This window comes from Pseudophryne corroboree, chromosome 9 (assembly GCF_028390025.1).
Source record: "Pseudophryne corroboree isolate aPseCor3 chromosome 9, aPseCor3.hap2, whole genome shotgun sequence".
In the NCBI taxonomy this organism is placed as follows: Eukaryota; Metazoa; Chordata; class Amphibia; order Anura; family Myobatrachidae; genus Pseudophryne; species Pseudophryne corroboree.
In genome coordinates, this window is record NC_086452.1 from 354,997,519 (window position 1) to 355,023,706 (window position 26,188).

General features: G+C 44.7%; 1 protein-coding gene across 5 annotated transcripts in view; it reads left to right on the forward strand.

Moving 5' to 3' along the window:
- The window catches only part of SFMBT1 (Scm like with four mbt domains 1), a 355,522-nt gene that overhangs the window by 292,072 nt on the left and 37,262 nt on the right, over nucleotides 1–26,188 (forward strand). For all 5 annotated transcript variants that reach the window (XM_063940693.1, XM_063940695.1, XM_063940694.1 and 2 more), the window contains exons 11-14: nucleotides 7,339–7,465; nucleotides 13,164–13,277; nucleotides 14,558–14,597; nucleotides 19,604–19,665. In XM_063940693.1, coding sequence (XP_063796763.1) covers nucleotides 7,339–7,465; nucleotides 13,164–13,277; nucleotides 14,558–14,597; nucleotides 19,604–19,665 — 343 coding nt within the window. The remainder of the gene's footprint in view (nucleotides 1–7,338; nucleotides 7,466–13,163; nucleotides 13,278–14,557; nucleotides 14,598–19,603; nucleotides 19,666–26,188) is intronic.

The following is a 26,188-nucleotide window of genomic DNA, read 5'->3' on the forward strand; positions in this document are numbered from 1 at the left end:
TTAAATCTAGGATCGAGCACGGTGGCCAAAATGTAGTGCTCTGATTTCAACAGATTGACCACCCGTGAATCCTGGTTAAGCGAATTAAGGGCTCCATCCACAAGTCCCACATGCCTAGCGAAATCGCTCTGTTTTAGCTCCTCCTTCAATCTCTCCAGCTTCTTCTGCAAAAGCCTGATGAGGGGAATGACCTGACTCAGGCTGGCAGTGTCTGAACTGACTTCACGTGTGGCAAGTTCAAAGGGTTGCAGAACCTTGCACAACGTTGAAATCATTCTCCACTGCGCTTGAGTCAGGTGCATTCCCCCTCCTTTGCCTATATCGTAGGTAGCTGTATAGGCTTGAATGGCCTTTTGCTGCTCCTCCATCCTCTGAAGCATATAGAGGGTTGAATTCCATCTCGTTACCACCTCTTGCTTCAGATGATGGCAGGGCAGGTTCAGGAGTGTTTGCTGGTGCTCCAGTCTTCGGCACGCGGTGGCTGAATGCCGAAAGTGGCCCGCAATTCTTCGGGCCACCGACAGCATCTCTTGCACGCCCCTGTCGTTTTTTTAAATAATTCTGCACCACCAAATTCAATGTATGTGCAAAACATGGAACGTGCTGGAATTTGCCCACATGTAATGCACGCACAATATTGGTGGCATTGTCCGATGTCACAAATCCCCAGGAGAGTCCAATTGGGGTAAGCCATTCTGCGATGATGTTCCTCAGTTTCCGTAAGAGGTTGTCAGCTGTGTGCCTCTTATGGAAAGTAGTGATACAAAGCGTAGCCTGCCTAGGAATGAGTTGGCGTTTGCGAGATGCTGCTACTGGTGCCGCCGCTGCTGTTCTTGCTGCGGGAGGCAATACATCTACCCAGTGGGCTGTCACAGTCATATAGTCCTGAGTCTGCCCTACTCCACTTGTCCACATGTCCGTGGTTAAGTGGACATTGGGTACAACTGCATTTTTTAGGACACTGGTGACTCTTTTTCTGACGTCTGTGTACATTTTCGGTATCGCCTGCCTAGAGAAATGGAACCTAGATGGTATTTGGTACCGGGGACACAGTACCTCAATCAATTCTCTAGTTCCCTGTGAATTTTTAACAGTGGATACCGGAAACACGTTTTTCACCACCAAGGCTGCCAAGGCCTGAGTTATCCGCTTTGCAGCAGGATGACTGCTGTGATATTTCATCTTCCTCGCAAAGAACTGTTGGACAGTCAATTGCTTACTGGAAGTAGTACAAGTGGTCTTCCGACTTCCCCTCTGGGATGACGATCGACTCCCAGCAGCAACAACAGCAGCGCCAGCAGCAGTAGGCGTTACACTCAAGGATGCATCGGAGGAATCCCAGGTAGGAGAGGACTCGTCAGACTTGACAGTGACATGGCCTGCAGGACTATTGGCTTTCCTGTCTAAGGAGGAAATTGACACTGAGGGAGTTGGTGGTGTGGTTTGCAGGAGCTTTGTTACAAGAGGAAGGGATTTAGTTGGCAGTGGACTGCTTCCGCTATCACCCAAAGTTTTTGAACTTGTCAATGACTTCTGATGAATGCGCTCCAGGTGACGTATAAGGGAGGATGTTCCTAGGTGGTTAACGTCCTTACCCCTACTTATTACAGCTTGACAAAGGCAACACAAGGCTTGACACCAGTTGTCCGCATTTCTGTTGAAATAATTCCACACCGAAGAGGTGATTTTTTTTGTAATTTGACCAGGCATGTCAATGGCCATATTCGTCCCACGGACAACAGGTGTCTCCCCGGGGTGCCTGACTTAAACAAACCACCTCACCACCTGAATCCTCCTTGTCAATTTCCTCCCCAGCGCCAGCAACACCCATATCCTCATCCTGGTGTACTTCAACAGTGACATCTTCAATTTGACTATCAGGAACTGGACTGCGGGTGCTCCTTCCAGCACTTGCAGGGGGCGTGCAAATGGTGGAAGGCGCAACCGACACAATTGAACTCTCCTTGGGGATTTGTGATTTAGAAGAACGCACAGTTCTTTGCTGTGCTTTTGCCATCTTAACTCTTTTAAGTTTCCTAGCAGGAGGATGAGTGCTTCCATCCTCATGTGAAGCTGAACCACTAGCCATGAACATGGGCTAGGCCCTCAGCCGTTCCTTGCCACTCCGTGTCGTAAATGGCACATTGGCAAGTTTACGCTTCTCATACGATTTTGAGTTAGATTTTTGGGTCATTTTACTGAACTTTATTTTTTGGGATTTTACATGCTCTCTACTATGACATTGGGCATCGGCCTTGGCAGACGACGTTGATGGCATTTCATCGTCTCGGCCATGACTAGTGGCAGCAGCTTCAGCACGAGGTGGAAGTGGATCTTGATCTTTCCCTATTTTACCCTCCACATTTTTCTCCATGTTTTAATGTGTGGAATTATATGCCAGTAATATATCAATAGCAATGGCCTACTACTATATATACTGCGCGCAAAAACTTAAATGCACCACAGGTATGGATGGATAGTATACTTGACGACACAGAGGTAGGTAGAGCAGTGGCCTACTGTACCGTACTGCTATATATTATATACTGGTGGTCAGCAAAATTATGCACTGTCCTACTACTATGTATATACTGCACACAAAAACGTAAATGCACCACAGGTATGGATGGGTAGTATACTTGACGACACAGAGGTAGGTAGAGCAGTGGCCTACTGTACCGTACTGCTATATATTATATACTGGTGGTCAGCAAAATTATGCACTGTCCTACTACTATATATATACTGCGCACAAAAACTTAAATGCACCACAGGTATGGATGGATAGTATACTTGACGACACAGAGGTAAGTAGAGCAGTGGCCTACTGTACCGTACTGCTATATATTATATACTGGTGGTCAGCAAAATTATGCACTGTCCTATTACTATATATATACTGCGCACAAAAACTCAAATGCACCACAGGTATGGATGGGTAGTATACTTGACGACACAGAGGTAGGTAGAGCAGTGGCCTACTGTACCGTACTGCTATATATTATATACTGGTGGTCAGCAAAATTATGCACTGTCCTATTACTATATATATACTGCGCACAAAAACTAAAATGCACCACAGGTATGGATGGATAGTATACTTGACGACACAGAGGTAGGTAGAGCAGTGGCCTACTGTACCGTACTGCTATATATTATATACTGGTGGTCAGCAAAATTATGCACTGTCCTACTACTATATATATACTGCGCACAACTAAAATGCACCACAGGTATGGATGGATAGTATACTTGACGACACAGAGGTAGGTAGAGCAGTGGACTACTGTACCGTACTGATATAATTCTGGTGGTCACTGGTCAGCAAAATTCTGCACTGTCCTCCTACTATATACTACAATGCAGCACAGATATGGAGCGTTTTTCAGGCAGAGAACGTATAATACTGGTGGTCACTGGTCAGCAAAACTGTGCACTGTCCTCCTACTATATAATACTGGTGGTCCCCAGTCCCCACAATGCAGCACACTGTGCACAGATATTTGCAGCACACTGAGCACAGATATGGAGCGTTTTCAGGCAGAGAACGTAGATATTTGCAGCACACTGAGCACAGATATTTGCAGCACACTGAGCACAGATATTTGCAGCACACTGAACACAGAAACTGAGAGAGCGCCAGCCACATCCTCTCACTATCATCTCCAATGCACGAGTGAAAAATGGCGGCGACGCGCGGCTCCTTATATAGAATACGAATCTCGCGAGAATCCGACAGCGGGATGATGACGTTCGGACGCGCTCGGGTTATCCGAGCAAGGCGGGAGGATCCGAGTCTGCTCGGAACCGTGCAAAAATGGGTGAAGTTCGGCGGGGTTCGGATCCCGAGGAACCGAACCCGCTCATCACTAGTTTATACGGACAGATCATGTGACACTTAGATTGCACACAGGTGGTCTTCATTTCACTAATTATGTGACTTCTGAAGGTAATTGGTAATGGTTGCACCAGAACTTTTGAGGGGCTTCATAGCAAAGGAGGTGAATACATTATGCACATGCCAATTTTCAAATTTTTATTTATAAAAATGTATTTATTTATTTTTTTATAATCATGTAATTTTTATTTTGGGAGAGAAACATACAATTCAGCTGAAAAGAGTGTGACAAATATATAAACAATAAACAGGTGGCTGGAAGGCCGGTATGAATACAGATACATAACATTTCTCCAAGAAAGTAATAAAAAGGAAAGAACGTGTAGTGTAATAATGTCGTATATAGAGACTAGAGATATATGTAGTAAGACGTTTTCGGGGAGTAGAAAGATACAAGAACAGAAAAAGGAGTGGGGTCGTGGAGTTCCGAGCTATGGCGGAGACAGTAAATATTTAGCGAGGCAGATAGGAAAAGTATGTAGGAAGGGAGGAACAGAAAAGAGAGATCAAGTGATATAGAAAAAAGAAGAAAATAGAGGAAAAGGAAAGATTCTTTGAAAAGTCGGTGGTCTGAGAAGAAGAAAAAAGGGGGGCGGGGGGGGGTTATAGAGCGGAGTCCATAATTAGTTTAATCCAGGGAGGGGGTGGTCATGATATCTGTTCCAGGGGAGCCAGATCGGGTGGAATTTTTGTACTGTGTTTTGGCGGGGTCTGTTAATATACTCCATGTTTGCAACAAACCAGATTCTATTTGTAAGTGCCTGTATAAACATTTATTTTTTATATACATTTTTCTCATTTCACTTTACCAACTTAGACTATTTTGTGCAGATCCATCACATAAAATTCAGATTAAAATAAAAAAAAGAATTACAGGTTGTAATGTAACAAAATAGGTAAAAAGCCCAGGGGGGTGAATACTTTAGCAAGGCACTGTAACACGTGAGATTTGATTTTTGTTTATTCAGTTTAATTTACTTTTTAGTCTTGCAGTCTTAATCAAGAGTGTGATGACCAGTGGTGCAGTATAGGGTATGAAGCCACTAGAAGTAGAATTAAGGCTCTAATACATAGGTTCTCAAACTCGGTCCTCAGGAGCCCACACAGTGCATGTTTTGCAGGTAACCCAGCAGGGGCACAGGTGTATTAATTACTCACTGACACATTTTAAAAGGCCCACAGGTGCAGCTTATTATTTCACTTGTGATTCTGTGATGAGACCTGCAAAACATGCACTGTGTGGGCTCCTGAGGACCGAGTTTGAGATCCTGTGCTCTAATATGTCCACATTCAGCTGCATTCACTTTTGTAGAAAAGTTGTGTAACCTTGTTGCGCATATCGGCCCTCATTCCGAGTTGTTCGCTCGTTCTTTTTCATCGCATCGCAGCGATTTTCCGCAAACTGCGCATGCGCAATGTTCGCACTGCGACTGCGCCAAGTAAATTTGCTAAGAAGTTTGGTATTTTACTCGCGGCATTACGAGGTTTTTTCTTCGTTCTGGTGATCATAATATGATTGACAGGAAGTGGGTGTTTCTGGGCGGAAACTGGCCGTTTTATGGGAGTGTGTGAAAAAACGCTGCCGTTTCTGGGAAAAACGCGGGAGTGGCTGGAGAAACGGGGGAGTGTCTGGGCGAACGCTGGGTGTGTTTGTGACGTCAAACCAGGAACGAAACTGACTGAACTGATCGCAGTGGCAGAGTAAGTCCCGAGCTACTCAGAAACTGCTAAGAAATTTCTATTCGCAATTTTGAGAATCTTTCGTTCGCAATTTTGCTAAGCTAAGATTCACTCCCAGTAGGCGGCGGCTTAGCGTGTGCAATGCTGCTAAAAGCAGCTTGCGAGCGAACAACTCGGAATGAGGGCCATCGTGAATTGGCTTTTCTAATTGGATTTCTTGGGTGCATACATTTGTGCCATGTATGCGTGTTTCATGAAACAAGCTCTCTTTTGCAAACTCGCATCTAATTGGATTGACCCCCACATCTCATCAAAACTTGTTTATAGATCTAGATATCCTTCATGAAAACACAGACAACTAGGTCATTTTTCTGAATACGTTTTAATTTGAGGGAAAGGAAGAGGGGGAGAATCTTAGTTTTTGTGAGTTTGGGCCCAGTACTGTGCAGCTGTCCTGACGGTACACCTTATAAAGGTGAAGTGAGAGGTTCCAACTGGGTACCACCAGCACGCTAAATTTATTTTAACAGTGCTTTTATTACCCAGAATCCTCTAGTACCTCTTGTTAACAGCAATCAACCGCATACCTTATTATACATTTAGAAAGATTCAAGCTAATGGGATGAGAATCAGTTGTACCATTGAGAGATTTTAGCCCAGATTTATCAAGCCTTGGAGAGTGATAAATTGCACAGTGATAAAGTACGAACCAATCAGCTCCTGGCATTTTTCAAATACAGCCTATAACATGGCAGTTAGGAGCTGGTACTTTATCATCATGCTGTTTAGCACTTTTCTAGGCTTATTAAATGTGGGCCTTTATTTTTTGTGTGTTTGAACATTCCCTAAAAGGTCAGGTTCAAGCAGAGGCACAATATGGGTAAATTGAGAATTTGTTTTCGCTGTCTACTATTACATAACGCCCCAAAACAATAAAACACACTTTCAACTTGAACTCCACTGTGATTATGGCATAAGGTTTCATTATTTTTATATAGAGGTTTATTTTTAAAAAGAATAATATCTCTGTTAAAATTACTACTTTGACATTCAGCCACAGCCAGTCTGATTTACATACGTTTCTACACTAAAATTGTGCATTTTCTATATGTAATTAGTCCAGGTCATTCTACTGGACACCTAATTTTATCCACTTTATTCCATGGGACCACGACCAGCTACATTTGTCATTTCCATCTCTGACTGCCATATTTTAAGGAATACTTTACAAACATCATGATTGCTTTGATAAGTTCACTAGTTTGTGTTTGTTTTATGGTACTTTTTTTTTTTTTTTAATCTCTGTTTTCTTTTTTTTTTTTTCTTTGACAATGCTCCCAGTAATGCTAATTAAATCATAGGTCATCTACCTGTTAGGCAAAACTCATTTTCTTTTTTTTAGTTTCCCAGTTCTAAAATAACAGCCTTCAGTAAACTTGACATGAAGGTTACAGTACATATGACAGCACACTGTCTAGGATCAGAAGAGGATTGTAGCACACTCTGTTTTATCTGAAATATTAGGTTGGATTCTTGGAAGTTGTTTCGAAAAACTAAACGGGTCATGATTTTTTCTGGGTGACTGAGCACCTTAGACAGGTAATGCCAAAACGTTCTGATATGTCTATGAACACTATCCCCTTAAAAGGAGTATGGCCAACAAAAATGTGCCCGTTTTGAGGTGTGTATTTGTTAACATGTAGATTGGAAAAGATCACCCACAACAGATTCTGACCTGGACACTGTTCCCTTTTCTGCAGCACCAGAATGAACATGTCTTCCAGGAGAGCATGAAGCTTGAAGCTGTCAATCCCTTCCGGCCACAGGATGTCTGCATCGCTACTGTGACCAAGGTCAATGGCCCCTACATCTGGCTTCAGCTTGAAGGTCCATCATTTGAAACTACATTCAGTTTATTGTTATAACATATAGGCATTAACTAACGTGCAGCCTTTGTGTGTGTGTGTGTGTGTGTGTGTGTGTGTGTGTGTGTGTGTGTGTGTGTGTGTGTGTGTGTGTAAGTAAAATAAAAGTAAATACATGACGTGGTCATCATACCGAACTGTATGAGAGTCCCCTGTGAGTTAGCGATTTGACAGATGAAAAGAATATTTCATGCAGCTAAACTTATATCAGCCTGGAACATGAGCTGAAAATTGGTCCACATGAGCCACATATTTTCAGACAGGATGTCTTTTTTTAATTTGTGCAAGTGCTTGAATATGTCCTACACTCTAAGGGGTGATTCAGTTCTTACATAGGGGTAAGGGGTCTATATACTAAGCTCTGGGTGGAGATAAAGTGGACAGTGATAAAGTACCAGCCAATCCACTTCTAACTGTAATTTTTCAAACCCAGCCTGTGACATGGCAGCTAGACACTGATTGGCTGGTACTTTATCTCCGGCCACTTTATCTCCATCCACGGCTTGGTAAATAGACCCCTAAATTTCTTGGACTAAATTCCCAGGAAATATTCAGTAACTCCTGCGATTAGCCCGAGGCTGCATTTATTGGGTATGAGAGGCAGAGGAGGGAACACATACACTGACTGGTACACCCACTGTGTTACCAGAGCGTCTACAGCTATTGCCTGAGGGTCCCTTGACCTGGCGCAATACTTGTCGAGTTTTTATAAACATGTGGAAGACTTCTGGGTGAAGTCCCCACTCTCCCGGGTGGAGGTCGTGTCTGCTGAGGAAGTCTGCTTCCCAGTTGTCCACTCCCGGAATGAATACTGCTGACAGTGCTATCACATGATTTTCCGCCCAGCGAAGAATCCTTGCAGCTTCTGCCATTGCCCTCCTGCTTCTTGTGTCACCCTGTCTGTTTACGTGGGTGACTGCCGTGATGTTGTCCGAATGGATCAACTCCGGGTGACCTTGAAGCAGAGGTCTTGCTGAGCTTAGAGCATTGTAAATGGCCCTTAGCTTCAGGATATTTATGTGAAGTGATGTCTCCAGGCTTGACCATAAGCTCTGGAAATTCCTTCCCTGTGTGACTGCTCCCCAGCCTCGCAGGCTGGCATCCGTGGTCACCAGGACCCAGTCCTGAATGTGCGGCCCTCTAGAAGATGTGCACTCTGCAACCACCACAGGAGAGACACCCTTGTGCTTGGTGACAGGGTTATCCGCTGATGCATCTGAAGATGCGACCCGGACCATTTGTCCAGCAGGTCCCACTGGAAAGTTCTTGCGTGGAATCTGCCGAATGGGATTGCTTCGTAGGAAGCCACCATTTTTCCCAGAACCATTTTATTGATGTACTGAGACTTGGCTCGGTTATAGGAGGTTCCCGACTAGCTCGGATAACTCCCTGACTTTCTCCTCCGGGAGAAACACCTTTTTCTGGACTGTGTCCAGGATCATCCCTAGGAACAGAAGACGAGTCGTCGGAATCAGCTGCGATTTTGGAATATTGAGAATCCAATCGTGCTGCCGCAACACTACCTGAGATAGTGCTACACCGACTTCCAACTGTTCCCTGGATCTTACCCTTATCAGGGAATCGTCCAAGTAAGGGATAACTAAAATTCCCTTCCTTCGAAGGAGTATCATCATTTCGGCCATTACCTTGGTAAAGACCCGGGGTGCCGTGGACTATCCATACGGCAGCGTCTGAAACTGATAGTGACAGTTCTGTACCATAAACCTGAGGTACCCTTGGTGAGAAGGGTAAATTGGGACATGAAGGTAAGCATCCTTGATGTCCCGAGACATCATGTAGTCCCCTTCTTCCAGGTTCGCAATCACTGCTCTGAGTGACTCAATCTTGAATTTGAACCTCCGTATGTAAGTGTTCAAGATTTTAGATTTAGAATCGGTCTCACCGAGCCGTCCGGCTTCGGTACCACAACAGTGTGGAATAATACCCCGCTCCCTGTTGCAGGAGGGGTACCTTGATTATCACCTGCTGGGAATACAGCTTGTGAATGGCTTCCAAAACTGCCTCCCTGTCAGAAGGAGACATCGGTAAAGCCGACTTTAGGAAACGGCGAGGGGGAGACGTCTCGAATTCCAATTTGTACCCATGAGATATCACCTGAAGGATCCAGGGGTCTACTTGCGAGTGAGCCCACTGCGCGCTGAAATTCATTTAGACGGGCCCCCACCGTGCCTGATTCTGCTTGTAAAGCCCCAGCGTCATACTGAGGGCTTGGCAGAGGCGGGAGAGGGCTTCTGTTCCTGGGAACTGGCTGATTTCTGCAGCCTTTTTTCTCTCCCTCTGTCACGAGGGCAGAAATGAGGAACCTTTTGCCCGCTTGCCCACGAAAAGACTGCGCCTGATAATACGGCGTCTTCTTATGTTGAGAGGCGACCTGGGGTACAAACGTGGATTTCCCAGCTGTTGCCGTGGCCACCAGGTCTGAAAGACCGACCCCAAATTACTCCTCCCCTTAGTAAGGCAATACTTCCAAATGCCGTTTGGAATCCGCATCACCTGACCACTGTCGTGTCCATAACCCTCTACTGGCAGAAATGGACAACGCACTTAGACTTGATGCCAGTCGGCAAATATTCCGCTGTGCATCACGCATATATAGAAATGCATCTTTCAAATGCTCTATAGGCAATAATATACTGTCCCTATCTAGGGTATCAATATTTTCAGTCAGGGAATCCGACCACGCCAACCCAGCACTGCACATCCAGGCTGAGGCGATTGCTGGTCGCAGTATAACACCAGTATGTGTGTAAATACATTTTAGGATACCCTCCTGCTTTCTATCAGCAGGATCCTTAAGGGCGGCCATCTCAGGAGAGGGTAGAGCCCTTGTTCTTACAAGCGTGTGAGCGCTTTATCCACCCTAGGGGGTGTTTCCCAACGCACCCTAACCTCTGGCGGGAAAGGATATAATGCCAATAACATTTTAGAAATTATCAGTTGTTATCGGGGGAAACCCACGCATCATCACACACCTCATTTAATTTCTCAGATTCAGGAAAACTACAGGTAGTTTTTCCTCACCGAACATAATACCCCTTTTTGGTGGTACTCGTATTATCAGAAATGTGTAAAACATTTTTCATTGCCTCAATCATGTAACGTGTGGCCCTACTGGAAGTCACATTTGTCTCTTCACCGTCGACACTGGAGTCAGTATCCGTGTCGGCGTCTATATCTGCCATCTGAGGTAACGGGCGCTTTAGAGCCCCTGACGGCCTATGAGACGTCTGGACAGGCACAAGCTGAGTAGCCGGCTGTCTCATGTCAACCACTGTCTTTTATACAGAGCTGACACTGTCACGTAATTCCTTCCAACAGTTCATCCACTCAGGTGTCGACCCCCTAGGGGGTGACATCACTATTACAGGCAATCTGCTCCGTCTCCACATCATTTTTCTCCTCATACATGTCGACACAAACGTACCGACACACAGCACACACACAGGGAATGCTCTGATAGAGGACAGGACCCCACTAGCCCTTTGGGGAGACAGAGGGAGAGTTTGCCAGCACACACCAGAGCTCCATATATATACAGGGATAACCTTATATAAGTGTTTTTCCCCTTATAGCTGCTGTATTGTTAATACTGCGCCTAATTAGTGCCCCCTCTCTTTTTTAACCCTTTCTGTAGTGTAGTGACTGCAGGGCAGAGCCAGGGGAGCTTCCCTCCAACTGAGCTGTGAGGGAAAATGGCGCCAGTGTGCTGAGGAGATAGGCTCCGCCCCTTTTTCGCGGACTTTTCTCCTGCTTTTTTATGGATTCTGGCAGGGGTTAAAATTCATCCATATAGCCCTGGGGGCTATATGTGATGTATTTTCGCCAGCCAAGGTGTTTTTATTGCTGCTCAGGGCGCCCTCCCCCTAGCGCCCTGCACCCTCAGTGACCGAAGTGTGAAGTGTGCTGAGGAGCAATGGCGCACAGCTGCAGTGCTGTGCGCTACCTTGGTGAAGACAGGATGTCTTCTGCCGCCGATTTTCCGGACCTCTTCTTGCTTCTGGCTCTGTAAGGGGGCCGGCGGCGCGGCTCTGGGACCGGACTCCATGGCTGGGCCTGTGTTCGATCCCTCTGGAGCTAATGTCCAGTAGCCTAAGAAGCCCAATCCACTCTGCACGCAGGTGAGTTCGCTTCTTCTCCCCTTAGTCCCTCGATGCAGTGAGCCTGTTGCCAGCAGGTCTCACTGAAAATAAAAAACCTAAAACTAAACTTTTCACTAAGCAGCTCAGGAGAGCCACCTAGTGTGCACCCTTCTCGTTCGGGCACAAAAATCTAACTGAGGCTTGGAGGAGGGTCATAGGGGGAGGAGCCAGTGCACACCAGGTAGTTCTAAATCTTTACTTTTGTGCCCAGTCTCCTGCGGAGCCGCTATTCCCCATGGTCCTTACGGAGTCCCCAGCATCCACTAGGACGTCAGAGAAAGAATATTTCATGCAGCTAAACTTATATCAGCCTGGAAAATGAGCTGAATATTGGTCCACATGAGCCACATATTTTCAGACAGGATGTCTTTTTTTAATTTGTGCAAGTGCTTGAATATGTCCTACACTCTAAGGGGTGATTCAGTTCTTACATAGGGGTAAGGGGTCTATATACTAAGCTCTGGGTGGAGATAAAGTGGACAGTGATAAAGTACCAGCCAATCCACTTCTAACTGTAATTTTTCAAACCCAGCCTGTGACATGGCAGCTAGACACTGATTGGCTGGTACTTTATCTCCGGCCACTTTATCTCCATCCACGGCTTGGTAAATAGACCCCTAAATTTCTTGGTCTAAATTCCCAGGAAATATTCAGTAACTCCTGCGATTAGCCCGAGGCTGCATTTATTGCAGATTTCTGTTTGCACCCTCCTATGGTTGCAGCAGCATTTCATATTAAGTAAAACTTTGGGGCTGGTCGCTGGTGCTGTGTGTTCCCTAACTGCATCACTCCTGGCACTTAGCACAGGAGAAGGTGCTTACCGCTGCTAATCCCTTGCAGTCTCGCGGGAATTAATTAATCCCGCATAACAATTGAAAAAAACCCTTTGGGATTTATGTTATTATGGTGCAAAGAGCAATGATATGCTGTAATATAGAGCAGGGTGTAGTATGAGTGGCCGGCGGACGGGATCCTGGGGGCCAGCATACCAGCGCCGGGTTCCTGACCGCCGGCATACCGACAGCTGGGCGAGCGCTAATGAGCCCCTTGCGTGCTCGCTGCGCTCGCCACGCTATTTATTCTCTCTCCAGGGGGTTTGTGGACCCCCGAGAGGGAGAATTTGTGTAGGCATGCCGGCAGTCGTTATCTCGGCGCCAGTATGCTGGTCGCTGGGATCCCGGCCGGCAGCATACTGAAGACCACCCATAGAGCAACCACAGAGTACTCTGTTTTTATTATTCAGGCTATACTAACATGCTAAATGGTTACATTTGGTTGTACACTTTTTCACCCGTCTCCCATCTCCTGGTGACTATTTTGGATGGAGGAAGTTTAGTTTAAAGAGATACCTTTTCCCTAGATTTCCACCTTAAAGTGTTTGAGGCTAGAATATAGTGCTATGTGAAATTCTATAAAGCAGTCAGAGTGGATGCTCTGGACTACTGTAGCTTGGAAGGTCTCTTCTGTAAAAATATTAATATGGTCGTGTCTTTCCACCAGGTGTGACGACTCCAGTTCCAGAGTGCATTGTCCATGTGGAGTCCATGGACATCTTTCCAATGGGGTGGTGTGAGACCAATGGACACTCTCTATGTACCCCACCCCGTACACAAGGTGGGAACTTTTGTCTTAAGCCGTTGTTTTTTTTTAGATGAAACCTGAAATATAAGTTGCTTAAACTTAAAAAGACAACCAAGACGAAGGGCTAAAAAAAAAAACCTTCACAATATCATATTCAGTTTTTGATTCACAAGTGTTGATCACAAAAATACTTGTTCATGGGGACCGTTCAAGCAATAATCAGATACTACTTGCCCTCTATACTGTATGTTAGTGTGTGGCATGCCCCTTGTGAGATGTAGAATCAACACCCCCTTTGCACAGGTTCTGGTATGAATGGTTGACCATGTTAAGGTCGACAACTATTGGTCGACATAGACATGGTTGGCATGGACTAATAGTCGACAACATGAAAATGGTCAACACGTGAAAAGGTCGACATGGATTTTTTTAACTGTTTTTGGTCACTTTTTCCGTAACATGACCAGAAACCCCAATTAGTGTACCATGGGGGTCATTCCGACCCGATCGCTTGCTGCAGTTTATCGCAGCGATCGGGTCGGAATTGTGCATACCGAAGGCCGTCGTTCAGTAGCGATCGCCTCTGCCTTATTGACAGGCAGAGGCGGTCACAGGGCGGGAGGAGGAGGGTTCAGGGGGCGCGGTCTGGCCAACGCAAGCGTGGCCGGACCGTTGGGGGGGCAGGCCGCGGCAGCTGCCAGACGTCTCACGCAGCCGCTGCGGCCAGAAGTTACTCCACAAATACAAAAGCAGCGCCTCTGTGCGATGCTTTTGTATTTGTGCGGGTGACCCCGGACTGACATGCGGGGTGGACTAGCCCTGTGCTGGGCGTCCCCCCGCATGTCAGTGTGAATGATCGTAGCTGTGCTAAATTTAGCACAGCTACGATCAACTCGGAATGACCCCCCATGTCCCCTTGCATGCAGGCAAGGTGACTCGCTGCGCTCGGCTCAGGTTACCGTTCCCAATCGTAGTCCACGTGGATGGTAAATTATGAAAGAGTTAATCTATTAAAAAAAAGCCATGTCAACCTTTATCATGTGTCGACCTGTTCTGTGTCAACCATTTTCATGTGTTGACCATTTGTCCATGTTGACCATGTCAATGTCGACCAATAGTGGTCGACCTAATGACTGTCGACCTTAACATGGTCGACCATCCAAACGGATACCCTTTGCACATTGTTTTGCGTTATAAGTAATTCTAGATCTTGAGAAATGTTTCCATATTGCAGAATATAAATTTGTACATTATAGGTCGCGCGACAAATATCTCACTGTTTTATTTTATTATCATTTTTTTATATGTTTTAGCAAAACCTTGTAAGAAGACTGCCAGTCACTCTGAGAAGCAGTAAGTAAATGGAAGCCACAACTACACACAGTGGGTCTCCTTTACGAAGCGCAATCAGTGTGCACCTCAAAATATTTTCATTTTGCACCAATGCACCTAGATGATCCACACCGGAACTCGTCTCTCGGGAGGCGCCTCTGCAAATTAGAAGAGAACCTGGGTGTGCTGAAAAGAGACACCCTACAGGATGTGCAGAATGCATAAATCCTGACCCCACCACTTCATCATCTTCCCTGTCCGTTTAATAAATGTTTCAGTTTTTCTTCAAAATACTGCTTGGTTAGCCTTATTTATGGCTTATTAAATCATGAGAGTGAGGTGACATCAGAATTGTTTGCATTAGGTGTCTTACTATTGTGTGTGTGGAAAGCTTTTTGTTCTATTGCAAAGGAGCATGCATATAAATGCATTTATCACCCGGCAGCTGGTGAATATTGGGACTTGTCCTTTTAATGGACACAGCGGGAGGTGTTTTTACAGACACTCTCCGAATAACATAATACACGTGGTGCACAAATTGCCATCTGCAATAAAACCGCCTATCCACTGTTTTAAAAAAAAAAGAACAGGAAAAAATGATAATAATAATTACAGGCAGTGTAGCTACCTATCTAATCTCTCAAGCAGACCCTCCTGTTTCCATAGGCTATAAGCCCAGTGCTAAGAATGGTTAGGCTTAATTCTAGACCCTCCCGACTGTGTTGGATTCGGGGGCTACTTTTTTACCCCAGTGGACTCCTTATATGGACAGGATGACTAAACTAGTTTTATTACTCTTCTGGCTAAAATCTTACGTTAGAGGGCATCAGATCTGCCTTTATTACATGTGGCAGTATTGTATGCAAAGCTTTCTATTACGTTGCTGGATAGTGCCTAGAATTGCCCTTTACAAAATGGCAATAGATGTGCTCCCATGACTGCAGAACCAGATGCGCACATATCTGCTGATTCTGAGTTGCACACTAATTGGCTGTAGGTACAGGCAGCGGCGGAAGCCAGATTTACGCCCTGATGCTAATTCTAGTTTGCAAGGAAACCTGCATCACACCGTTCAGAATCACACACAGCTTTTGATACAAGTCCATGACTCTCCCACAAGCCAGGGTGGTTACCTGCGATGGCATTGCCAATAATTGTCACGTGCCTGAAAACTCCCTATTTCATTGAAAGACAGATCCATCCGAGTTATGTCCATCTCTGAATAGGACGGACATACACAGAAATGCGTAAATTCGCTTCTGTACATGCACTGTATGCAAAGCCTCACCCTCTGCGTCTGTGAACAGAGATCTGCTACTCCAAATCAGCCCCATAATCTGTTCTTAGCAAGGACTCGGTCATCTTCCTCCTGCAGAGCATTCAAACATTTGCACTCCTTAGGTCACCGCCAGCTTGTACAGAAAATCCATAGGCATGTAAAAAAATGGGTGCATCTGCTCAAAAGTTGATAAGCAGGGGTCATAGGGGTATAGACATTTTGGATTTTGATGGGAAAAGATGATGGAATGGCCATAGATTAATTTGAGATAAAACTGGTCAAATCTGTGTGGGTGTGTTCTCTTAAAACAATGCAGTTGCAGGCAGGAATATACCCACTAATCCTTGTAATACAGATACATAAGGCAACAGACCGCTAATCAAAACACTGGAAACTTCTGAGCATCCAATTGCATTTCAAGTAATTTACAGGCCTCATAGACTAAACTCTAATACTCACTAGGGAGGGTGATTATAAGTAGTTCTATGGCAACGTGATGATAGACAGGAATAGTATGTATGGTGAGGCAGAAATGGTCATGCAGTCTTATACCTTAGTTATATTGTGACTTTCTCTTAGAATTAAATAAAGAATCCTTTTAAAACTCCTCATTGTGACTATAGGGGCAACACACTTGACTTAATCTAGTGAGTCCTCTTGGAGACAGAGCGCTATATATATATATATATATATATATATATATATAAAATTATTATTAGTGTTGGTATTAAAGCAGCAAAGGATTAGTGCCTGACCCCTCCAAAGATTAAGCAACAAGCAATACACTAGTTTGGACAGTGCTAATATTTTGAATGAAATAAGGTGATCTATTTAATAAAGTATGACCTAAAACACATCCACAAGAAACATCCTTTTGTCAATATCAATATAAAAAAACAAACATAAAGCAAGTAACTTTATGCCTGGAACATAGCATGCTGCCATGCAAAGGGAGCAAATACATTTAGATTTTTCCTGTGCATGGTAAATACTGTCTGCTTCTGCATGTAGCCCACACATGTTAGCTTTATTTTTACACTGCAATTTAAATTTCAGTATGAACAAACCCATACCCCACCCAAATCTAACTGTCACTGCACATGTTACGTCTGCCCCACCTGCAATGCAACATGGTTTTGCCCAGTTGCTTACTTTTTTTTGCGTTGCTTGCAAATATGAATTAAGCCGTCAATGATAAGGGAAGTATGTATAGATCTAACCACTGGATAAGTGTCAAAGAAAGATGTAAAGTAGTGTTGCACAAAAATATTGTATATATAAACGTTCTAATACTAGTTATAATAAAGAAAATGGATTATCACTGCACATACATATATAAATGCACATATTAATGTGGCTATTTATATACTGAGATTGCAGATATAACATTTTATACAGACTGAGTCTTACAAGAAAGACGTATTTACTGAACTAGGCTGGAAATTAATCTGGTTGTAAGATAGTCTGTGGCAAATGGTGTACTGCGATAGTGAACGTGTCCTTGTTAATTCGATACACTACTCACATACACATTGGATATATAGACACATAGACACTGGCTTAGTTGTACAACCTTTTTCATCTGCGCGCCTGCAGGATGAGCTTGTGTCGCAGACCGGAGGGGGTCCCAATTGCTCTGTTCAGATATCCGTTGGTTAAGTCTGCCTCATGATATACTCTAAGACAGTCATGTCCAAACTGCGGCCCTCCAGCTGTTGAGAAACTACACATCCCAGCATGCCCTGACACAGCTTTAGCATTCTCTGACAGTAAAACTGTGTCAGGGCATGCTGGGATATGTAGTTTCACAACAGCTGGAGGGCCGCAGTTTGGACATGCCTGCTCTAAGATGATGCACAGGTAGCAGAGCTTGTTACAAAAACTAGATGGATAAAATAATCTGTTTAGTCTTTATTAAGATTGCCGGTATAGCAATTCCCCCATTTGTTTGTTTACTGACGCATTCTGTTTCCCAGGAAACTTTCTCAATGGGAATTGCTGGGATACTTCATAAAGACTAAGCAGAGATCATTCTATCAATCTGATCATTGGGGGTCATTCCGACCCGATCGCTCGCTGCAGTTTGTCGCAGCGTTCGGGTCGGGACTGCGCTGGTGCCGCAGTGCGCCGGCGCATGACAGCCGTCGGTGCCTGGCGATCGCCTCTGAGACAGAGGTGGTCGCTGGGCAGGAGGGGGCTGAACGGCGGCGTTAAGCTGCCATTTAGGGGGAGCGGTCCGGCCAACGCAGGCGTGGCCGGACCGTTGGGGGGGCGGTCCGCGGCGGCTGCGTGACGTCACACGCAGCCGCTGCGGCCCGGGGAGAGACGAGTAGGTCCCGGCCAGCACGCTAAAGCTGCGCTGGGCGGGAGCTACTCTTGAAGTACAAAGGCATCGCCGCTGTGCGATGCCTTTGTACTTCTGCGGGGGGGGGGGGGGGCGGCACTGACATGCGGGACGGACTAGCCCTGTGCTAGCACAGCTACGATCAACTCGGAATGACCCCCATTGTAACAAACAATGTGGCTTGTATATCATCTTAGGACGATCACCCATGAAGCAGATTTAACAAACTACTATCTGGTCGGAGCAATTGGGACACCCTTTGTAGCATGGGGCGAGCCTATCCTGCTGTCACACATATGGAAAGGCTGTGAATTAATGTCTCTTGTAGATCTGTCCTGGTTCATGTGTGTTTTCTTTTTTCAATATAGTCTAATTTTATTCAGATGATTAGCGGTATCCAAACCGGTGCATTCTTTGGTTATATGTAACCAACATATTACACAGTGATTTACAGTCAGAGAACGTTCCTGCCCTAGATGAGCTTTCAGTGTAATTCCCTACCGCGGGTAAACAAACACTAGGGTAGTAATAGGTTAAAATATCCTATTTAATCAATGGAAGGGCCTTCTATATACCAAACTGGAATGCGTTTGGCATCCCGGCGGTTAGGATTTATACATAAGGGGTGGGGAGTTAGGCATAGCTACCACCTACCGAAATTTAGTTCTAGCCGCCACCCCCCTAGATTTAGCCCTAGCCGGCACCAGAGAAGGATTAGGGTGAGGGGTGGGGTTAGTGCACTTACCCTCCAAATGAGTCAGGATTCTGGGATTGGTCATGTGACCGCAGGCATCCCGAATGCCGGGATATTATACTACACCTGTAAAAACATATCAACAGGCATTTTAAATGCGTTAGAAGCTATAACAAAAATTACAATAGCGCTGGGGGCCACAGGTGAAGGCTTGAAGGGCCACCTGCTGCCCATCAATTCACTAGGGTCAAATTGGCTATGACCCAAATATCTTCCAGTATGTTTTTGGTCCATTAAAGGAAAATGAAGCAATTGGAAGAATCCAACGCAAGTACAGGGAGAATGTATACATTCCATGCAGATAATGTGCTGGTAAGCTGCACTATTCTGTGGTGTGATATCCTGCGTGGCAATGGTGGCATAATGTATTGGGGTTTATGTTACCATAAGTCTTTGGAGGCCACTGTTGTGTGGAAGTCATATTGTGTGGTGTCACACTAATTCTTTACAGTTGTTGCTATTATAATGCATGTGATCACTGCTGATTTTAGGGTGGGAGGCACAATTTGGGTGACCCATTTATAATTTTGCTTTTGGGCCCTTTACCATGTAAGTCTGCTATTGACTTACAGCACCATTTTTGCATTTCATCTATACAATGTTTCATATATATTTCATGCAACTTACTGAAACCCTGTGTTCCTTTCTAGAACCCCGCCCACTAAGAATGGTCATGGAATAAGTGGATCACATCCTTCAACTTGCAACACCAGTAAGAATTTTTCTGTACACATTCACTTTCTTGAAATTGGTTGGTATGGGCAACATCTCCTATTCTATAAACCTGCACTTTAGTAAATAAACCCTTACAAGTATTCTACATACGGTCCAGCAGCTGTTGTAGATCTATACATTCCAGCGTGCCCTGCCACAGTTTTAGCATGCTCTAATAGCAAAACTGTGACCGAGCATGCTGGGATGTGTAACTCCATAGCCATCTCTTTTTTTTTTTTTTTTTAAAGAATTATTTTTATTGGAAAAATGTTGCATAAATCAATACAGACAAAAAGAATTTGACGTTACAGAACATTTCAAAATAACGCTCTGGGTATCACATGGGATATAAAAAAAGAGGTACATCAACTGCACATATTCCGACATAAATTTTCTATAAACCGAATTTAACAAGGACGGTAAGATATACTGACAAGTAAACCCGTATAAAAAAGAAAATAGGACAGTGAAAAGTAAGAAGAAGAAGAAGAGAAAGACGAAGAGAGAGAAAAGAGGGGGGGAGGGAGACCACCATAAAAAGTTCCAGAAATGAACTCATAGGGGTATATTCAATTGAAGTCGAAAGCTGCCGTCTGTCGAAAAAAAAGGCAGTTTTCGACTTTTTAAGGTCGAATCGTGATTCGACCTATTCAATATAACCCCAAATTTTTCGACAAGCCGATGAATTCGACTTGTTGAAAAGCACGTGGATTAGCGGAATAGCTGCCGATCCACGTGCTTGTTTCGAAAACGGGTTTTGGCCCCCTTATCGACCATCTCAGTTTGACTCTAAAAAAGTCGAGTGAGATGGGGAGAGCAGCGCCGGGAACAGGGAGAGCCGAGGCGGGGACGGGGTAAGCAGCGCTGGAGGATGTCACAGCCGCCGCTCACAGCAGCATCCACCCGGCTTCAGCAAGCGAGACCTCGGCGGGGAACAGCGGCTATGACAGGGGGACGGGGAGTGGCGGCTGTGAGAGAGGAAGGACTGGGGGGAAGGGGGGAGAGCCACGGGCAGACGGGGGAGAACAGCGCTACAGCAGTGGCTATATAGCCGCTGCTCTCCCCTGTCTGCCTGCCGCGGCTCTCTCCCCCCCGTCTCCCCTCCCGCATCTCAATTCGACTTTTTTAAAAGTCGAATTGAGATGTCCATTGAATAGCCCAGGTCGGATCCATTCCTACAAATGAATGTCGGAATGGATCCGTCTTCAATTGAATATACCCCATAGAGTGCGGATGAGAGAGACATTCATCGTATATAAACATAAAAAATAGCAATACAACCATTTATAAGCATAAGTAGTACAATTTCAAAGTGATATAATCATACCCGTGAGATAGAGGTTTTAGAGTAAGAGAACCATGGTTCCCAAATTCTTACATATTTATCTGACCTATCACATAAGGAGGCAGTAATTTTCTCTATCGTAGATATGTACGATATTTTAGACAATACCATGCTTATAGGTGGAGAAATGGACTTTTTCCAACATTTAGCTATCACACATCTGGCAGCGTGGAGAATTTGGAGAACAAGCTTATTAGCAATACTACTTAAATCAGACAAAGGGAGGCCTAGCAAAGCCGTCCAGGGACCCAAGGCCACCTGGGAGGAAAGGATGGACCCAATAAGGGTTTCAATTTGATCTCAGGACGAAGTTTGGGGCAGGACCACCAAATGTGTTTAAGATCTCCAATTTGACCATACTCTCTCCAACATAATGGGGAAGACCTAGGGAAAATCCTATTCAGTTTTCGCTGGTACTAGATACCATCTGGTATAGACTTTATAAGAATTCTCTTTAATTAGAGAAGAAATAGAGGACTGAGCAACATTTTGTCTTATGATTTCCCATGAGTCCTCCTAAGGTGGAGGGCCCAAGTCTTGTTCCCATTTACTTTCATGTGGGAGGATGTCAGCTGACTTTAGAGAAAACCAAGTGAGTGCCTGGCTTAAGTGAGTTGCATGATAATATTTTCGTATATCCGGCAGGTCCCTACCCCCAGCGACTGGGCTTCTTATTAAAGTTGAGGTCTTAATCCTGGGGGGGTTTATTAGACCATATAAATTTCAATAAAAGTTTCTGCATTCGGCACAAAGCCTCAGCGGAAATACGTACCGGAATCGTTTGAATCAAATATAAAAACCTGGGCAAGATGTTCATTTTTACTGAGACTATACGTCAAAACCATACTATTATTATCTTGTCCCATGCTCATAGATCGGACTCAATATGATTAAAAAGAGTCGGAAAATTCTCGGAGTACAGGGACCCATAAGAGTTCGTAATAAAGACGCCCAGGTATTTTATTTTCTTGGAGCGCCAGGAGAAATTTAAATTAGCGGCCAGGAGAGATCTGGTATCCTCACTAAGATGTAGAGGGAGAGCTTCTGATTTAGCATAGTTAATACGGTAACCCGAATAAAAAGAATATGATGATAGAGTTTGTGGAGAGAAGAGGTTAGCAAAACATCATCCGAGAGGTTAGCAAAATATCATCCGCAAACAATGATAATTTAAACTCCACGTCTCCATACCTTTTATATCAGGGTTAGTCCTTACCATACACGCCAGAGGCACGATTGTCATAGCAAAGTAAAGAGCTTGGATGCCCTGGAGTAGGCTTCCTCCCAGGCCGATCCTACGCAGAATAGCAAACCTAAAAGGCCATAAAATGTTATCAAAAGCCTTCTCTGCATCGAGCGAGAGAAGGATAGAAGGTAATTTAGATTTATTAATCGTATGAACCAGATTAATAGTTCTCCAGGTATTGTCTCTAGCTTGTCGACCTGAAATGAAGCCCACCTGGTCAGCATGTATCAATTGTGGGAGAACCAAATTTAACCGAAGAGCTAAGATTTTGGCGAAGAGTTTAATATCATTGTTTAATAAGGAAATCGGGTGATAACTGGAACACGAGTTGGGATCTTTCCCATCTTCATGGATCAGGACAATTCGAGCGTCTAGTGTGCGGGGAGACAAAGGTTCGCCCTTAAGAGATCCATTAAAGAGTCTGCATAGGTGAGGTAATAAGATACCCTTGAATTTCTTAAAATACGTAATGGACATACCGTCTGGCCCGGGGGCCTTGCCAGATTTATGAATCTTAAGGGCATTCTCTAATTCCTCGATAGATATCTCCGAGCCCAACTGAGATACCACCGACTGGCTTAATTTCGGTAAATTGCATTTGTTCAAAAAGGACTCAATCCCGTCAGAGAATTTCGGAGAGGATGAGGAGTGAACATCAGCATTATATAATGATTCATAAAATTCCTCGAATTCTTTATGAATGTGATCAGGATCATGAGTCTGTACCCCTTGTTTGGTCTGAATCGATAAGATATTTTTGGAGGAAATCCGAGCTCTCCGTTTCCTGGCGAGGATTTTATCCGCCTTATACCCTTTTTCATAATATATTTGAATAAGGCATCTAAGGCATTGTTCTGTCTTGTGAGACAGTAACATATTGAGTTCTTCCCTAACTTTAAGCAACTGAGCTAGGTCAGTTGGGCTCAGGGACGACCTATGAGTTTCTTCTAGATGATGGAGTTGTTCGGTGAATTCTAAGATCTTTTGGGAGCACTGTTTAGTAAGTCTAGCAGCAATCTGAATAAAATGACCCCTGAGAACCGCTTTGTGCGCCTCCCACAAGGTCATATCAGACTTACCAGGGGTCTGATTTAAGCTAAAATAATCAGTTAGTACCTGTGTGATTTGAGGTAAAACATCATGTTGGAGAAGAGCATCATTAAGAGACCGGGATGGGGGAGGAGAAGTGCAGGATATACCGGAAAGAATTAAAGACACAGGGGCATGGTCAGACCATGTTATTGGGTGTATAAGCATCTTTTGAATTCTAGAGTATAAATCCCTCCCAATCATAATCATATAAATTCTTGTGTAAAGGTTATGTACTGGGGAGAAAAATGTATAATCTTTGGCTAAGGGATCGAGAACTCTCCAGGAGTCAAACAACAGGTGATTTTTGAGTAAAGACAACAGAGCTGTAGAATTACGATTGCTAGTGTGAGAAGGAGGTAGGGAATGGGAGCGATCTAATCTGTGGTGAAGAAATGGTATTAAAATCCCCTGCCATCAAAATATCACCCTTCCTACACTGGGCAATCTTAGAATCCAAACAGGTGAAAAAAGAGGCCTGGTTAACATTAGGGGCGTATACGTTGATCAAAGTAATAGGAACATTAAGTTTGCCCACGATGATAAGGAATCTACCCCTTTTGTCTCTAATAATTGTATCCAAGTGCAAATGGGCTGGTACCATGATAGCGACACCACGTTTTTTATTATTGTGGTCACATGCATGTATAACCACTGGATAACGTCTAGAACGTAATTCAGGGTGTGAAGTGCCTCTAAAATGTGTCTCCTGTAGGAATACCAGATCCCCCCTAGCTTGTTTCAGGAAAAGGAATAATTTAGTCCTCTTTTGGGGGCTGTTTAGTCCCTTCACATTATAGGTTATTATGTTAACCGACATAATAGTATATACAAGAGCATATCTAAATTACCTCTAAAATCACATGGTGGGCGCCCTCAAAAACAAAGGAAGAAAGAAGTAGCAAGGAGGAGAAAAGTAATAGGTAGTGGGAGAAAGAAAGAGAGAAAGAGGAGAAAAGGAAAAGAAATAACAATGCAATTAAAAAAACAGAAAACCAGGCCAAAGACCCAATGTACTGACAGTACGGGTCCACACGTTTGAGCACCCATATGGGGCAATTAAGGACAAGAAATCCCCCTCATGCTCAAAACCGGCCATAATGGATTAACGGAGGGCGTGGCGTCGAACACCAATGCACAGAAAGGAGAACGAACGGGGTGACCCTGGGGGAACCTGTTAACTTTTGACAACATAAAACAAAATCAGTGCTATGTTAGTATTATAAGGGTAAGCTTAACCATAGAAGCTCAGCAAAGGTAAATAGGAAACTTCTAAGACATAAATAACCATATTGAACAGCAAAGTACAATAACCCAGCAAACCATCCGTGAAGAGAAGCTCATGGAGGGTTACGTCTGGACGAGGTTTTAGCCGGGACTGTCGACCAAAGGCGTCTGGGCCCTCTCTGCGGAAGGGGTGAGCCTGAGAGGCGTTGAAGTCCCAATGCAGCTTGTGGGGGTGAAGATGCGTCTTGCGCCGGGGGAGATAGGTTGAGTTTCTAAAGAAGCTGGTGGGCCTCTTCCTTGGATCTCGTCAGCAGCCTCTTCCCATCAATTTGTATTATCAGGGTGAAGGTATAATCTATAATGGATTAGGTTCTCCCTGAGGATTTGGGTATATTCCTTCAGGTAAAAACGTCTTTTGAGAGTGATAGGAGATAAGTCCTGGAACACCAATAACTTATACGTTTCAAATAGGCAAGAGTCTTTGTTGCGGGAAGTGGCCAGAACTTTTTGTTTTTGGTGTTGAAATAGTGGCACCTTAAAACCACATCTCCCGGAGGAGATGTCGGTGGAGGTTTCTGTCTCAATGAGCGATGGGCTCTATCTAGGAGGAAATGATCAGGCGGAGTGTCCGGTAGAAGATGCTGGAAAAAGTGGACTAGGAAGTCTTCCAATTGGGCAGGTTCCACCGATTCAGGGATATTTTTTAAAAGTAAATAATTACGTCTCGCACGATTATCTGTATCATCCTGCTGGTCCTGGAGGAGATAGATGTCTTCCTGCATAACATAGACAGAGCGTTCAATCTCTTGTTGAAAATTGACCACTTCATCGATTTTCTGTTCGACGTCATTAGTGCGTGCACCTAGATCGGAAATCTCTTCCTTGAGACCAGAGATAGCTTTGTGGATCTCCGAGTGGAAAGCCTGTTTCAGCGACTTCATCTCATTTAGAATGGAGGAAATACAGTCTTTCATGGAGGAGTCTAGCACAGGTGATTCTTCCTCAGATTCGGAGATAGGGGCGGATTGGAAATGAGGTGCTGGTTTAGAAGAACTAGGCTTCATTTTAGAAATAAAAGTAGTAAGATCTGCAAGGGGTGTAGACTTTCTGGACCTAGGCATGACGTGCGATAGTCCCAGAAGTAAAGAACAACTAAAAATCAGAGCTGAGCAAAAACGAACGAAGATGGCGCTCCCAGGCAGGAGAATGTGATACAGCAGAGGAGGACTAAATGGAGGTCTCAGACTGCACTGATAATCCAGTGGGAGGCAGCAACGTGTATGATGGCACAGAACAGCTGAGTCAGAGGGCAGGTGTAGCAATAACCCAGGTAGGGGTGCTGGAGGAAAACAGACTGCCCCAGGCTTCTGTGTGCATACACTGGTACAGTGGGAATTAAGGGAGCTGGATAGTGAAGCTTTTAAAATGGCCACTGCCAGTGACACACACAGGGAGCTGCTGAGTGTACCTTACTCTCCAGGGAATATAAAGGAGTTTCCCCGCCGTCTGCTGGTGCCAGGGGGTCTGGAGCGGTTCTGCGTTGCTGTGTGGTTGAGGCGGGCATCCGCAGGCTGTTCAGGGGTATTGCCCAGCAAGCTGCCCACAGCCGTGGGC